A 16,077-nucleotide genomic window follows, 5' to 3' on the forward strand; every position below is an offset into this window, starting at 1 on the left:
GCCCATCCATTCATCCATCTTTCACCAGTGCCATGTGGCCTCCAGACATCACAAATTGCCAGGTTAAGGCGAGCTGGCTGGTCTCTCCACTCACGTGCCAGGGTGTCAGCATGCACATGTGTGCTGTCCTTTCCTGCACAGCTCAGGGGACAGCAGCAGAGCCAGGGGCCTAAGCCTGAGAATGAGGAGGACATCAGGGAGGTCTCAGATGACCTAAGGTCTCACATCCCTCCTCCTCACCTTATTACTGGGAGGGCTGGGTGGGGAGGGGGTTAGGGCCTAGAGATAGGCAGGTGAACACACACTACACATCGGGCAGTTAAGGCATGATCTCATTTATCTTACAGCATCTCTGTAAAGGAGATGATAAAATTTCTATTTTAAGGGCTAGAGAACTGAGACTGAGAAGGGATTCTGCGCAAAGGGCACCCCTCACAGAGGCAGACTGTGAATTCAGAGCTACCTGTGCTTTGGCTTGAAATGCCAACACCAGTATATAAGTGGAATCATACAATATTTGTCTTTTTGTCATTGGCAAGTTATCCTAAGCATAATGTCCTCAAGAATGTTCCATGTTGTAACTTGGGTTAGAAGTTCCTTTCTTTTTAAAGCTGAATTGTGTGTATATACCACATTCTGGTTCCAGTGGTCTTGTATGGATGTGAGAGTTGGACTACAAAGAAAGTTGAGCACCAAAGAATTGATGCTTTTGAACTGTGGTGTTGGAGAAGACTCTTGAGAGTCCCTTGGACTGCAAGGATATCCAACCAGTCCATCCTAAAGGAAATCAGTCCTGGGTGTTCTTTGGAAGGACTGATGTTGAAGCTGAAACTCCAATATATTGTCCACCTGATGCGAAGAGCTGACTCATTTGAAAAGACCCTGATGTTAGGAAAGATTGAAGGCAGGAAGAGAAGGGGATGACAGAGGATGAGATGGTTGGATGGCATCACTGGACTCAATGGACATGAGTCTGGGTAAACTCCGGAAGTTGGTGACAGAGGTAGTCCTGGCATGCTGCGGTTCACGGGGTCGCCAAGAGTCAGACACGGCTGAGCGACTGAACTGAACTCATTCACTGATGGACATCTGGGATTCCATGTTTTAACTATGGTGAATAATGCCACTGTGAATATTGGTGTACAGATGTCTCCTCAAGACCGTGCTTTCAACTTTGGGGGGCATATTGCTGGATCATATGCGAATTCTATTTTTAAGTTTTTGAGGAGCCACCATACTGTTTTCCATAGAAGATGGACCACTTGATATGTCTAGTAACAATGTACAAAGTTAGCAATTTCTCCACGTCTTCACCAACACTTGTTATTTTCTGGGGTTTTGTTTGTTTGTTTGTTTATTGTGACCATCTTAATGGATTTAAGGTGGGTATCCCATTTTGGTTTTTATTTGCATTTCCCTAAAAGACGCTTGCTCCTTGGAAGAAACGCTATGACAAACCTGCTGCTGCTGCTGCTAAGTCGCTTCAGTCGTGTCCGACTCTGTGACCCCATAGACGGCAGCCCACCAGGCTCCCCCGTCCCTGGGATTCTCCAGGCAAGAACACTGGAGTAGGTTGCCATTTCCTTCTCCAATGACAAACCTAGACAGCATATTAAAAAGCAGAGACATTACTTTGCTGACAAAGGTCCATCTAGTCAAAGCTGTGGTTCTCCAGTAGTCATGTATGGATGTGAGAGTTGGACCATAAAGAAAGCTGAGCACCAAAGAATTGATGCTTTTGAACTGGGGTGTTGGAGAAGACTCTTGAGAGTCCCTTGGACAGCAAGGAGATCAAACCAGTCAATCCTAAAGGAAATCAATCATGAATATTCATTGGAAAGATTGATGCTGAAGCTGAAGCTCCAATACTTTGACCACCTGATGGGAAGAACTGACTCATTGGAAAAGACCCTGATACTGGGAAAGATTGAAGGCAGGAGGAGAAGGGAACAACAGAAGATGGTGTGATTGGATGGCATCACTGACTCGATAGACATGAGTTTGAGCAAGATCTGGAAGTTGGTGATGGACAGAGAAGCCTGGTGTGCTGCAGTCCATGGGGTCACAAAGAGTTGGACATGACTGAGCGAGTGAACTGAATGACTAGTGACGTTGAGCATCTTCTCACGGGTTTATAGACCATTTTTATATCCTCTTTGAAGGTGTTGCTTCAGACCTTTACCCACTTTTGTGTCAGGTTGTTTGTTGTGGTTGAGTTTTAAGAGTTATATATATATATATATTCTGGATATTGTGCCTTATCTGATACATAAGTTGAAAATATATTTCAATTTTTGATAGAAAAATATTTTGGTAGAAAATATTTCTGGAGAAGGCAATGGCACCCCACTCCAGTACTCTTGCCTGGAAAATCCCATGGACGGAGGAGCCTGGTAGGCTGTAGTCCATGGGGTCACGAAGAGTCGGACACTTACTGAGCGACTTCACTTTCACTTTCATGCATTGGAGAAGGAAATGGCAACCCACTCCAGTGTTCTTGCCTGGAGAATCCCAGGGACGGCGGAGCCTGGTGGGCTGCCATCTGTGGGGTCGCACAGAGTTGGACATGACTGAAGTGACTTAGCAGCAGCAGCAGCAGAAAATATTTCTACCATTCTGTAGGTTGCCTTTTTACTCTGTTGATGTCTTTTGGTGTACAAAAGTTTTAATTGTCATGAAGTCTAATTTGTCTATTTTTTCTTATGTTACCTGTACCAATACATCAACTTTTATATTGAAAAAAAGCTTTTGATTTTTATCTCTAATCTATTTCTTCCCCAGTCTTTTCCATGTCAATAAATGACATGGCTAACCTTCTACTTGCTCAGATGTCTGGGAATTATGTTTGAATCCTTCTTCGTGTAGTCAATACAGTAAAGATTCCTCTAGTTTATACCTCCTAAATATCTCTTAAATCCTTCTGCTTATACCTTCATTTCTTCATTGCCAGTGTATAGAAATAAAGTTAATTTTTATATGTTGATTTTTCATACAATAAGCAAGCTAATTTCCCTTATCAATTTTAAGAGGCTTTTTTCTTTCAAGATTTCTTGGGATTCTTCTATGGAGACAGCCATATCTTCTGAGAACAGATGGTTTTATTTCTTCTTTTCCAATCTGTATGCTTTTTGTTTATTTTTTCTTACCGTACCACACTGGTATGATGTTGCACACAAGTGGTGAAGGCAGACATTCTTGCCTGGTTCCTAGTCATAAAGCATTAAGTATATGTTGGCTTTAGGTTTTTTACAGATGTCCTTTATCCAGTGAAGGATGTTTATTTCTCTTCAGCTCAGAGGTTTTATCAATGTATTTTAAGGCTGATCTGAAGACAACAAGATAATCTCTTCTTTGATGAATATTGACAATAATTAGTTACACATTTCATAGTACCACATCATGTTAAAAATTCAAAGTCAATAAATGATTAAATAGTATTTTGTTATCATTTTTATAACATTCTTTACCTCCTGGTTTAGTTTTAATTTATTGCATTACATTTTTAAGAAAGGTATTTTAAGCACATTTTAGCTGTCCACGCTGCCCTTGCCAGTCCCATGCAGAGTTACCCTTCGCATGCAGCAGGTGTGTGCTGACCTCCGGTGTCTGTTCACTCAGTGGGTCTCTGTACCCACTTCTCAGCAGATGCCCCTCATCCAGTTCCAGCCCAGAACAATCCTTCTCCTTCTCTCTTTGAGTCATTTGTTGCAGTTCTTCCTTAGCCAGTGTCTTGTTTTTCTACCTCACTTCCTGTCTTCTTGGTAAAGCACAGAGCCTTGCTTGATAAACATCTCATGGGCTCTCTAGATCCTTGGCCAGGTTTCCATTTTTTTATCTTCCTGGTGCTCATGAGGTTTGGCTTTGGGCTTTGCTACAATATTATGACTTCTTTAGGAAGCTGTGCTAAGGTGTGCTATAAGCTATGTTAATTCTAAGGTGGTGGTGTTGTTCTGACCCTAAAGAAAATTCTGACATCCACAAATGAGCATGTTTAGGAAAATGCAGATGTTTTCATTCAACTTGGGTTTTTACCATCTAGAATTTACTCTTTCACTTCGAAATTCTTACCTAAAAATTATTCACATTCCTGGAGAATGTTTTCATTCCTTCAGGAATGATTTTCTTTCCCCTTTTTGGCCACACTGCCTGGCTTCTGGAATCCTAGTTCTCCAACCAGGGATGGAACCCATGCCCCATGCAGTGGAAGCATGGAGTCCTAAGCACTGGACCCCCAGGGAAGTCCAAAAAATGGTACACTGATTGCTGTGTGTACACGGTTGGATTACTGAGAAAGAGGGAAGAATTAATACATTCAGGCCTGAGGGTGGAGGGAAGACAGATAACATTTTGCATACCTGTTTGTACCAAAGTCTGGAATCATCGTGGTAGGAATTCTTACAGCTGCCCTGAGGTGTGGGGATTTTCATTCCCATTTCTCACGTGATGAGGCCAAGGCTCAGAGGACCTGGGTGACTCAGTCAAAGCCACAAGGCTCTTGTAAAGGGCAAGAGCCAAGGTCCAAACCCAAGAGTCATAGACTCCACATCAACACATTGCCTCCAGGTGGGGGTATAGAAAGTCCTGAAAAAGCTGCACAAGAGAGGCTCATCTTTTTTTTTTCCCTTCAAACTTTAAACTTTTTATTTTGTATTGGGGTATCACTTCAGTTCAGTCGCTCAGTCGTGTCCTATTCTTTGAAGTCCCATGGACTGCAGCATGCCAGGCTTCCCTGTCCATCACCAACTCCTGGAACTCACTCAAACTCTTGTCTATCGAGTTAGTGATGCCATCCAACCATCCCATCCTCTGTCGTCCCCTTCTCCTCTTGCCCTCAATCTTTCCCAGCATCAGGGTCTTTTCCAATGAGTCAGCTCTTCGAATCAGGTGGCCAAAGTGTTGGAGCTTCAGCATCAATCCTTCCAATGAATATTCAGGACTGATTTCCTTAGGATGGACTGGTTTGATATCATTGTAGCTCAGGGAACTCTCAAGAGTCTTCTCTAACACCACAGTTCAAAAGCATCAATTCTTTGGTGCTCAGCTTTCTTTACGGTCCAACTCTTACATCCATACATGACTACTGGAAAAACCATAGCTTTGACTAGATGGATCTTTGTCGGCAAAGTAATGTCTCTGCTGTTTAATATGCTGTCTAGGCTGGTCATGGCTTTTTTTCCAAGGAGCAAGCATCTTTTAATTTCATGGCTGCAGTCACCATCTGCAGTGATTTTGGAGTCCAAGAAAATATGTCAGTGTTTCCATTGTTTCCCAGTCAGTTTTCCATGAAATGATGGAACCACATGTTTTTGAATGTTGAGTTTTAAGCCAGCTTTTTAACTCTCCTCTTTTACTTTCATCAAGAGGCTTTTCAGTTCCTGTTGCTTTCTGCTGTAAGTGTGGTGTCATCTGAGTATCTGAGGTTATTGATATTTCTCCCAGCAATCTTGATTCCAGCTTGTGCTTCATCCAGCCTGGTATTTCGCATGATATACTCTGCATATAAGTTAAATAAGCAGGGTGACAATATACAGTCTTGAAGTACTCCTTTCCCACTTTGGAACCAGTCTGTTGTTCCATGTCCAGTTCTGACTGTTGCTTCTTGACTTGCATACAGATTTCTCAGGACACAGGTAAGGTGGTTTGGTATTCCCATCTCTTTAAGAATTTTCCACAGTTTGTTGTGATCCACATAGTCAAAGGCTTTAGCATAGTAAATGAAGCAGAGGTAGATGTTTTTTCTGAAATTCTCTTGCTTTTTCTATGATCCAGTGGATTTTGGCAATGTGCTCTCTGGTTCCTCTGCCTTTTCTAAATCCAGCTTGAATATCTGGAAGTTCTCAGTTCATGTACAGTTGTAGCCTAGCTTGGAGAATTTTGAGCATGACTTTACTAGTTTGTGAGATGAGTACAATTGTGTGGTAGTTTGAACATTCTTTGGCATTGACTTTCTTAGGGACTGGAGTGAAAACTGACCTTTTCCAGTCCTGTGGCCACTGCTGAGTTTTCCAAATTTGTTGACATATTGAGTGCAGCACTTTCACAGCATCATCTTTGAGAATTTGAAATAGCTTAACTGGAATTCCATCACCTCCACTAACTTTGTTCATAGTAATGATTCCTAAGGCCTGCTTGACTTCACACCCCAGAATGTCTGAGTGATCACACCATCATGGTTATCTGCATGAAGGTCTTCTATGTGTTCTTGCCACCTCTTCTTAATTCTGCTTCTGTTAGGTCCATTCCATTTCTGTCCTTTATTGTGCCATCTTTGCATGAAATGTTCCCTTGGTATCTCTAATTTTCTTGAAGATATCTCTAGTCTTTCCCATTCTATTGTTTTCCTCTATTTCTTTGCATTGATCACTAAGGAAGGCTTTCTTATCTCTCCTTGCTATTCTTTGGAACTCTGCATTCAAATGGGTATAACTTTCCTTTTCTCCTTTGCCTTTTGCTTCTCTTCTTTTCCCAGCTATTTGTAAGGCCCCCTCAGACAACCATTTTGCCTTTTTGCATTTCTTTTTCTTGGGGATGATTTTGATCACTGCCTCCTGTACAATGTTATGAACCTCCATCTGTAGTTCTTCAAGCACTCTTGTCTATCAAATCTAATCCCTTGAATCTATTTGTTACTTCCACTGTATAATCATACTGGATTTTATTTAGGTCATACCTAAATGGGTTGGGAAGATCCCCCAGAGAACGGAAAGGCTACCCACTCCAGTGAACTGAGAACTTCCAGATGTTCAAGCTGGATTTAGAAAAGGCAGAGGAACCAGAGAGCAAATTGCCAACATCCATTTGATCATAGAAAAAGCAAGAGAATTTCAGGTTGCAAAGAGTCGGACACAACTGAATGACTATCGCTTTCACTTTCCTTTGGAATATCCTAGTTGTTTTCCCTACTTTTTTCAAATTATGTCTGAATTTGACAATAAGGAGTTCATGATCTGAGCCACAGTCAGCTCCCAGTCTTGTTTTTTGCTGACTGCATAGAGCTTCTCCATCTTCAGCTGCAAAGAATATAATCAGTCTGATTTCGGTATTGACAATCTGATGATGTCCACATGTAGAGTTGTCTCTCTTGTTGTTGGAAGAGGGTGTTTGCTGTGACCAGTGTGTACTCTTGGCAAAACTCTATTAGCCTTTGCCCTGCTTCATTTTGTACTCTAAGGCCATACTTCCCTGTTGTTCCAGGTATCTCTTGACTTCTTGCTTTTGCATTCCAGTCCCCTATGATGAAAAGGACATCTTTTTTTTGGTGTTAGTTCTAGAAGGTCTTGTAGGTCTTCATAGAACCATTCAGCTTCTTTAGCATTAGTGGTTGGGGTATAGACCTGGATTACTGTGATATTGAATGGTTTACCTTGGAAACAAAGAGAGATCATTCTGTCATTTTTTAGACTGCACCCAAGTACTGCATTTCAGACCCTTTTGTTGACTATAAGGGCTACTCCCTTTCTCCTAAGGATTCTTGCCGATGGTGGTAGATATAATGGTCATCTGAATTTAATTCGCCCTTTCCAGTCCATTTTAGTTCATTGATTCCTAACATGTTGATGTTCATTCTTGCCATCTCCTGTTTGACCACTTCCAATTTGCCTTGTTTCATGGACCTAACATTCCAGGTTCCTGTTGAATATTGTTCTTTACAGCATTGGACTTTATTTCCATCACCAGTCACATCCACAACTGGCCATTGTTTTCACTTTGGCTCCGTCTCTTCATTCTTTCTGGAGCTATTTCTCTGCCCTTCTCCAGTAGCATATTGGGCACCTACTGACCTGGGGAGTTCATCTTTCAGTGTCCTATCTTTTTGTCTTTTCATACTATTCATGGGGTTCTCAAGGCAAGAATACTGAAATGTTTTACCAGTCCCTTCTCCGGTGGACCACATTTTGACAGAACTCTCCACCATGACGCGTCCTTCTTAGGTGGCCCTACATGGCATGGCCCATAGTTTCATTGAGTTAGACAAGGCTGTGACCCCTGTGATCAGTTTGGTTATTTTTTTGTGATTTTGGTTTTCATTATGTCTGCCCTCTGATGGATAAGGATAAGAGGCAGTATTGGGGTATAGCTGATTAACAATGTTGTGATGGTTTCAGGTGGATAGCTGGAGGACTCAGCCATACATAGACATGTATCCATTCTCCTCCCAGCGCCCCTCTCATCCAGGCAGGCACATAACATTGAGTAGAGTTCCATGTGCTATACAATAGGTCGTTGTTGGTTATCCATTTTTAACGTAGCAATGTGTACAAGACCTTCCCAAACTCCCTAATTATCCCTTCCCCCTGGCAAACACAAGTTCATTTTCTAAGTCTGCGAGTATTTCTGTTTTGTAAGTAAGTTCATTTGCGTCATTTCTTTTTAGACTCCAAGTATAAGGAATGTCATACGACATTTCTCTTTCTTGGTCTGACTTGTTTTGTTGAGTATGACACTCCGTTTTCATCCATGTTGCTACAAATCGCATTATTTCATTCTGTTTTATGACTAATACTCCATTGTGTGTGCGTATACACACACACCGCATCTTCTTTATCCATTGAGAGACTCGTTTCTGATTGAGAGGATCCAGGGAAGATGGGCTTCATGTGTTTTAACAGGTTATTGGGGATTGTTTGTGATTGTCCAAGAGCAGCATCCTTCTGGAGTTTGGAAACAAACAGACACTATTATTATGTATATTTCACAGCTATTGAAATATACCTATTATTATGTATGATTCACAGCTCTTCACTATAAATTGCTTTCTAGACAAGGCCTCTGTTCCAAGTTTTGAATCAAGTCGTTTGTTTGAGGTGCTCACTTTGAACTTCTCTGTGCGTGCTCATTAACTGCTTAAACATTCTTTGTGTCTGGCTTAGGCCGTGTGTAAAGCACTGTGATGAAATGTCTTTTGAAAATCAAGAACGGGAGAGATTCTGCACTCTGGTGTATTATAAAGTCCTCATCCCTGTGGATCAGGATGCTGTAATGAGAGCCCACACTCATAGCTGGAGCGCCAAGTTCAAGTCCCTCACTGGTTGTCAACTGAGTTAATACTCGAACAGTTTTCAGAACAGTGCCTAACCTGGAGTAAGCAATCAGTAAATATTGGCTAGCACTGAGCATCAGAAAATATCCCCAAGTCAATGGAAAGGAGACAGTTGTGGTGGCTTTGGAATCTTTTAGGAAATGGGTTATGAAAAGTAGTGATAAATTGCTCTTGATTCATAGAGTCCTTTTGAGATGGTTTATCCCATTTGAAGTCATAAAGGATTCATCCTCTGTAACCAGCAGTCTGTTCACCTGGGAAAAGAACTGACCATTGGGGTCTTAGAGGGCATTAGAATCAACACAGCACAGTCCAAGGTCAGCTAACATCAGTCAATGACCTCTTCAAATCAGGAGCCTCAGGGTCAGGCCAGACTAGTGATGAGGCAGATGTTGGCTATAGGCAAATCCCCAGCACCAACAAGGGAGAGGCTTCCTGGTCCCCAGTGCCAGGCAGGACCTGCTCTTCTCCTCTCCTGAGCTCTTACCGTGGGTCAGCCAGCCTTTCTCCAGAAAATTCCACTCACCCCAAGATTGGGATCCACTGGAAATACAGCCACCTGACTGGCCATCCCTGAATCTTCTTTCATCCTTAGGATCCCAGAGCTAAGGATTTTTTAAAATTCTTTTTTTTTAAATGAAAATAATAAGCTTTTAAAATTCTAATTCTTTTTTAAAAATTAGTTAATTTATTCATTTTTGGCTATGCTGGATCTTTGTTGCTGCGCAGGCTTTTCTCTAGTTGTGGGGAGCAGGGGCTACTCTCTAATTGTGGTGTGAGGGTTTCTCATTGTGATGGCCTCTCTTGTTGCAGAACATAGGCTCCAGGGCACACGGGCTTCAGTAATTGCAGCACATGGGCTCAGTAGTTGCATTTCCCGGCCTCTAGAGCACAGGCTAAATAGTTGTCAGGCGCAGGCTTAGTTATTCCACAGCATGTGGAATATTCCCAGACCAGGTATCAAGCCCATGTCTCCTGCATTGGCAGACAGATTCTTTACCCCTGAGCCACCAGGGAAGCCCTAAAATTTAATTCTTTTTTAAAATGAAAATGATACATAAGCTTCAAAAAGTGAGGAAGAAAGGAAGGAACTTTTAAAATATAGTATAAAGGGTTTTAAGCCAAATATGAAAGTTCCCTTCACTTCCCACTTCTGTTTCCTAGCTTTAACTGGAGTTAATAGTTTCCTTTGTATCTTTGGAAAAGTTGTATCCATAAGATATGAATATGTATAAGCCTTTCTAAAACGTGTGTAATTTTTACCCCTCCATGTCTTTCCTTTTTAATTTAATTTATATTACAGATCTTTCCAGAACATCAATATAGATCTACCTGTTTCTTTTTTTTTTAATGTATTTTATTAGGATTAAACATAAAAATATTTCTGTGAGATATGGGAATTCTGAACTCTGAAGTATCTAACAACATAGCTAAAAGTAAGTGAATACCAGACTTGGCAGAATTATAAGGAGAAATGGATTCATCCATAATTACAGTGGGACCTAACCAAGTTTTTCAGAAACTGATATAGATTCAATAGGCCAAAAGCAAAGAATAATGACATAGAAGATTTGAATCACCCCATTAACACATTTGATTGAGTGTAAATATGAGGGACTCCATGTTCAATAGTTAGAAAATGCACATTCTTCACACATTCTCATGGGATATTTAGAAAAACAGGCCTATACTTGGCCATAAAGGAAATCTCAGGGCTTCCCAGGTGGCTTAGTGGTAAAGAATCCACCTGCCAAGCAGGAGATGCAGGTCTGATCCCTGGGTTGAGAAGATCCCCTGGAGGAGGAAATGACAACCCATTCCAGTACTCTTGCCTGGGAAATCCCATAGTGTCACAAAGAGTCAGACACGACTTAGCGACCCAACAGCAAAGGAAATTTCACTACTGCTGATCTCCTTGTGGTTGTAATTGCTGAAATGACTGTCTTTTCCCTCTCTTTCTTGCCTGAGTTGGCTCTGTCTCTCTCTCTGTCTCTAAGTCATGTCCGACTGCTCCGTGACCCCACCACGGAGGTCGGTAGCCCAACAGGCTCTGGTTAGTTCCAGCAGTTCCTATTTCACACCTGCCTTTTTCCTGACCTTCTAGACTATGCTTCTGCTTTATGGTCTGAGCTGTAATTGCTTTGTAAAGATTTTTCTGCTTTCTTTTTAATTCATGATGGAAATGGAGTGTGGGGTATAATTTCTATCTGCTCGTGGCAGGATTTTTCAGGTGAGTTTTTAATCATGCCTTGTGAAGGCGGGCCACTTTCTTTCACTGTTTCTCTGTCTTTGCAGGATGCTGAGCTTATCCCGAGGACGATCAGGGATTCTGTTCTTTCCCCACTCTAGTTTTCTCAGTCATTTTTAGTACTATCTGATACAGATAGGTGTGCTGCTATAATTCACTTGACAGAATATCTGACTGACCAGTTTGAAAGGAAGGGTTTGTGTCTCTGACTCACACCTCACCTGGGTAACTAAATCAGGACTTTATACATCGTGGGTACTCGGTAAATATTTGTTGAATAAATTGGCACAAAAAGAAACAGATCCAAGGTTAAATTGGTCATTTCAAAATCCATTTATTAAGGCTTTAAAACATTATCATAGGGAGTGTGGAAGCCAGGAAGCTGAGGGAGGGGGGAACCTCACTCTTTGTCCAAACAGTCATCTCTGGGATGACTCTGGAGTCCCAGGGGGAATGTGCTTCACCTTAGGGCACTGAGCCTCTGCACTCTTAGACACTATTGTATGTGTCTGGTAAGTCACTTCAGTTGTATCCAACTCTTTGCAACCCTGTGGACTGTAGCCTGCCAGGCTCCTCTGTCCATGGGATTCTCCAGGCAAGAGTACTGGAGTGGGTTGCCAGGCCTTCTTCCAGGGGATCTTCCCAACCCAGAGATCGAACCTGCGTCTTTCTGTGGCTCCTGTACTGCAGGCAGACTCTTTACTACTGAGCTACCTGGGAAGCCCCTAGACACTGTCAGTAGAATATAAAATACATCTTCCTCCGTAAGAGGTGGGTTTGGCAGGATGCATAGGCCAGTTGATGTAGCCATTTGGATTCAAAAATTTTTCCCATAAAGGTGGTCACACAGTCTGCAGAGTCATGTGTATTGTGAAAAAAAAAAGAAAAATACCTGTTGTTGGAGATTAGCATTCACGACTGTGTCCACACACCTCAGGGGTGCAGTTGATGACCCCTTGAAGCAGGGCAGAAACTATTTCTATTTATTTTCTAAATAAAAGATAGAAATGCAGCTTCACTAATATTTACAATTAGAATGAGCCTGCATCATCAGCTCAGTCAGCAACCTTGGATCGGTTAGTCACCTAGCTGCTGAATGTCCATGGGAAGGGGGACAGAGTTCCCCACCTCACATGTTGATTTGTTTGTAGCATGACTGCTCTTTGCGGTTTCCATGGGTCCCGTTGAGTGGATTTCTAGATTATTCTCTCTTATTTGATGTTAGCAAAGGCAGGAACAGCCTCGGCCGTTTCAGAACAGGGCCCTCTCTTGCAGGGAGGCCCTGGCGGAAGGAGCAGACAGAGGACCTACAGCGGGTGCTCAGGACCGTGGACAGCGACATCCCGCTGGTGCTGGTCAGCGGCAACCACGACGTGGGCAATGTCCCCACCCCCGAGACCATCGCGGAGTTCCAGCGGACTTGGGGAGACGACTACTTCAGCTTCTGGGTCGGGGGTGTCCTGTTCCTCGTTCTCAACTCCCAGTTCCTGTACGACGCCTCCAGGTGCCCCGCCCTGAAGCAGGAGCATGACCACTGGCTGGACCAGCAGCTGCGCACCGCAGGGCAGCGCGCCTGCCGGCACGCCGTGGTCTTCCAGCACATCCCGCTCTTCCTGCAGAGCATTGGCGAGGACGACGACTACTTCAACCTCACCAAGTCCGTGCGGAAGGAGATGGCAGACAAGTTCGTGGAGGCAGGTAGGCCCGGGGCTGCGGGGAGGGGGCGGGGCGAGGGGGAGAGACTGGTCTGGAGAGGAGGCGTCCAGATCCTTCTCCAGGCAGAGGGGAGAGAGGGCGGGGCCTTGGACCGAACTGGGTTCTCACCCAGCTCTGCCACTGGTGGCCGCGTGACCTTAGCCTGCGAGCCTCAGCTTCCTCGTCTATCAAGTAGAACAGCGGAGGCAGCTCTCGCAGGATGGCTGTTGACGCTTCAGTGAGAAGACGGCCCCGACTGCGTTAGAGCAGCCCGCTAGCTGAGGGCTGAACTGTAACTGCTCACTGCTGAGAATGGGGACCCTGAAGGCTGGGGGTATGGGAGGGGTGTCTGAGTGTGGCTGTAGGTACCCCAGGCAAAGGCAGGGGCCAGGGTTATCTTTTCTTACTGCTCTGGGAAGGAGGAATTTGCCCAGGGGCAGACGATGTTTCAGAGCCACACTTCCTAATAGGATTAGATGTAACCCAGGGAAATCCTGCGATGTGGCTACGGAGCAGGTCAGGGAGCCTCATCCCTGTTCCTTTATGAGGTGGACCGAGTTCTCCTCCAGAAGCAGGTGAAGAAATCTATTTAGTTTGATCTTACCCTGCTATGAGTTTCAAGCTAATCAAACACATGACAGGTACTTGTGTGCATGCACACACACACAAAATGAAGATGCCCTACCACCAAAGATCTCCAGTCCCGGTGGCGCCGTGTGCCTCACCGGCCCGCACAGCTCATTTCTCCTCCTGGGAGCCCCTGCGGTTTTCCTTTCCTGAGAAGTGGCGCATTCTCAGCTCATTCCCTGCATTATCAGTGACTTGGCAGGATTCCAGTTGTGACAACTGTTATGTCTCGTTTTGGCCCTAATGCCTCCTTTCAGATCCTTCCAAGAGTGTACTTCATCAAATTCTTCTAAAATTTAAATACATTCTTTTATTTGCTAGAGTGTAGGGAGAAGGATTCATGGCAAACAGATGGGGAAACAGTGGAAACAGTGGCTGACTTTATTTTTCTGGGCTCCAAAATCACTGCAGATGGTGGTTGCAGCCATAAAATTAAAAGACGTTTACTCTTTGGAAAGAAAGTTATGACCAACCTAGACAGCATATTAAAAAGCAGACACATTACTTTGCCAACAAAGGTCCATGTAGTCAAGGCTATGGTTTTTCCAGTGGTCATGTATGGATGTGAGAGTTGGACTGTGAAGAAAACTGAGCACTGAAGAATTGATGCTTTAGAACTGTGCTGTTGGAGAAGACTCTTGAGAGTCTCTTGGACTGCAAGGAGATCCAACCAGTCCATCCTAAAGGAGATCAGTCCTGGGTGTTCATTGGAAGGACTGATGTTGAAGTTGAAACTCCAGTACTTTGGCCACCTGATGCGAAGAGCTAACTCATTGGAAAAGACCCTGGTGCTGGGAAAGATTGAGGGCAGGAGGAGAAGGGGACGGCAAAGGATGAGATGGTTGGATGGCATCACCGACTTGATGGACATGGGTTTGGGTGAACTCCGGGAATTGGTGATGAACAGGGAGTCCTGGCGTGCTGCGGTTCATGAGGTCGCAAAGACTCGGACATGACTGAGCGACTGAACTGAACTGAACTGAACTGAGGGAGAAGGAAGTGGTCTGACCCAGTAGCAAACATTCATTAAAAAAAAAAAAAAAATCCCTTTCTAGTGGGAAGCTGCTATATAACACAGGGAGCCCAGCCTGGGGTTTTGTGATGACCTGGAGGGGTGGGAGGCTCAAGAAGGAAAGAAGATATATATATATATATATATATATATATATATATATATATATATATAATTATGACTCATTCACCTTGTTGTATGGCTGAAACCAACACAACATTATAAAGCAGTTATCCTCCAATTAAAATAAATAAGATCAGGAAAAAAGGGAAAAAAATAAAAATACTACCTCACAATAAACTGTAACCCACCAGGCTCCTCTGTTCATGGGATTTCCCAGGCAAGAATGCTAGAGTGGGTAGCCATTCCCTTCTCCAGGGGATCTTCCCCACCCAGGAATTGAACCAGGGTCTCCTGCGTTGGCGTGCAGATTCTTTACCATCTGAGCCACCAGGGAAGCCCATATAATTATGATTCATTCGCGTTATTGTGTGGCAGAAACCAGCACAACATTGTAAAGCAGTTATCTTCCAGTTAAGATAAAACAAGATCAGAAAAAAGAGGGGAAAAATAAAAACACTGCCTCACAATAAAAGCCTTTATGACATTAAAAAAAAAAAAAAAAACTCCTGACACTGTTTTCATCTTTGAGCATTAAATGTGTTCACATTTACTTGCAGAAAGGACAATAGGCCCTTCTCTCTTTTCAAGACATTTTACAAAAAGCTTGCATAATTGGCGACATTTTCCAACTGTTCCATGGAGATGAAGTTGGAAAACTTCTATTAAGGCCTTTGAAATTTTCTGCCATGCTTGAGTTGGTGCAGAGAACTGTTGCTGATGACAAGGAAATGAAGTGTCAAGATGGCAGCAGCACCCCCACAGAAACTGCTTTGTAACAGAGAGTAATGCCAGCGAGAGCACTTCCTGGCACTGAAACGATCCCTTTCATGTCAAATGTTAAACCATGCAAATACCATCCCCGTGGCTGCTCTTTGTTCTCTGTCCTTGTCACCCACACCCTTGAGTGGCCTGTGGTTCTGGGTTTCTCGTCCTTCGTAGGATGAGCACGGGCAGCCCATGAACACCCCCAGATACTGAGGGCTGGAGACACTTCCAAAGAGAGAGCCCGCCCCCCAACTCTCACTGGGCCTCCTTGAGGAAAGCCTGCTGCCCACCCACCAGGATGGGCAGACGGTGGCATTGAGTCTGGGATGCACCAGCCTCTTCGCGCGTCAGGGCAGCAGCTCCCCTGAGCTCCGGGAGGGCTTGACGGTGCACCCAGAGCTGGCCTGTGTCTCAGGGGTGGGCTCCAATTGCCCTAGCTCACAGAGACTGATGTACCACCAGAACAGCACTGTATTAATTTGGAGCAGGGCTGAAACCATCCACCTCACCCCAGCAGGGCAGTCTCTCCCTGTAGGCCGAACAACATGGACGGTCAGGTTATAAGCA

The 16,077-nt window shown here is 43.8% G+C and overlaps 1 protein-coding gene across 1 annotated transcript in view; it reads left to right on the forward strand.

Annotated features, from left to right (window-relative positions):
• Positions 1–16,077, forward strand: part of CPPED1 (calcineurin like phosphoesterase domain containing 1) — a 140,282-nt gene that overhangs the window by 90,137 nt on the left and 34,068 nt on the right. The window contains exon 3 of the mRNA XM_005904744.3: positions 12,564–12,986. Coding sequence (XP_005904806.2) covers positions 12,564–12,986 — 423 coding nt within the window. The remainder of the gene's footprint in view (positions 1–12,563; positions 12,987–16,077) is intronic.

Source organism: Bos mutus, chromosome 25 (assembly GCF_027580195.1).
Source record: "Bos mutus isolate GX-2022 chromosome 25, NWIPB_WYAK_1.1, whole genome shotgun sequence".
NCBI lineage: Eukaryota > Metazoa > Chordata > Mammalia > Artiodactyla > Bovidae > Bos > Bos mutus.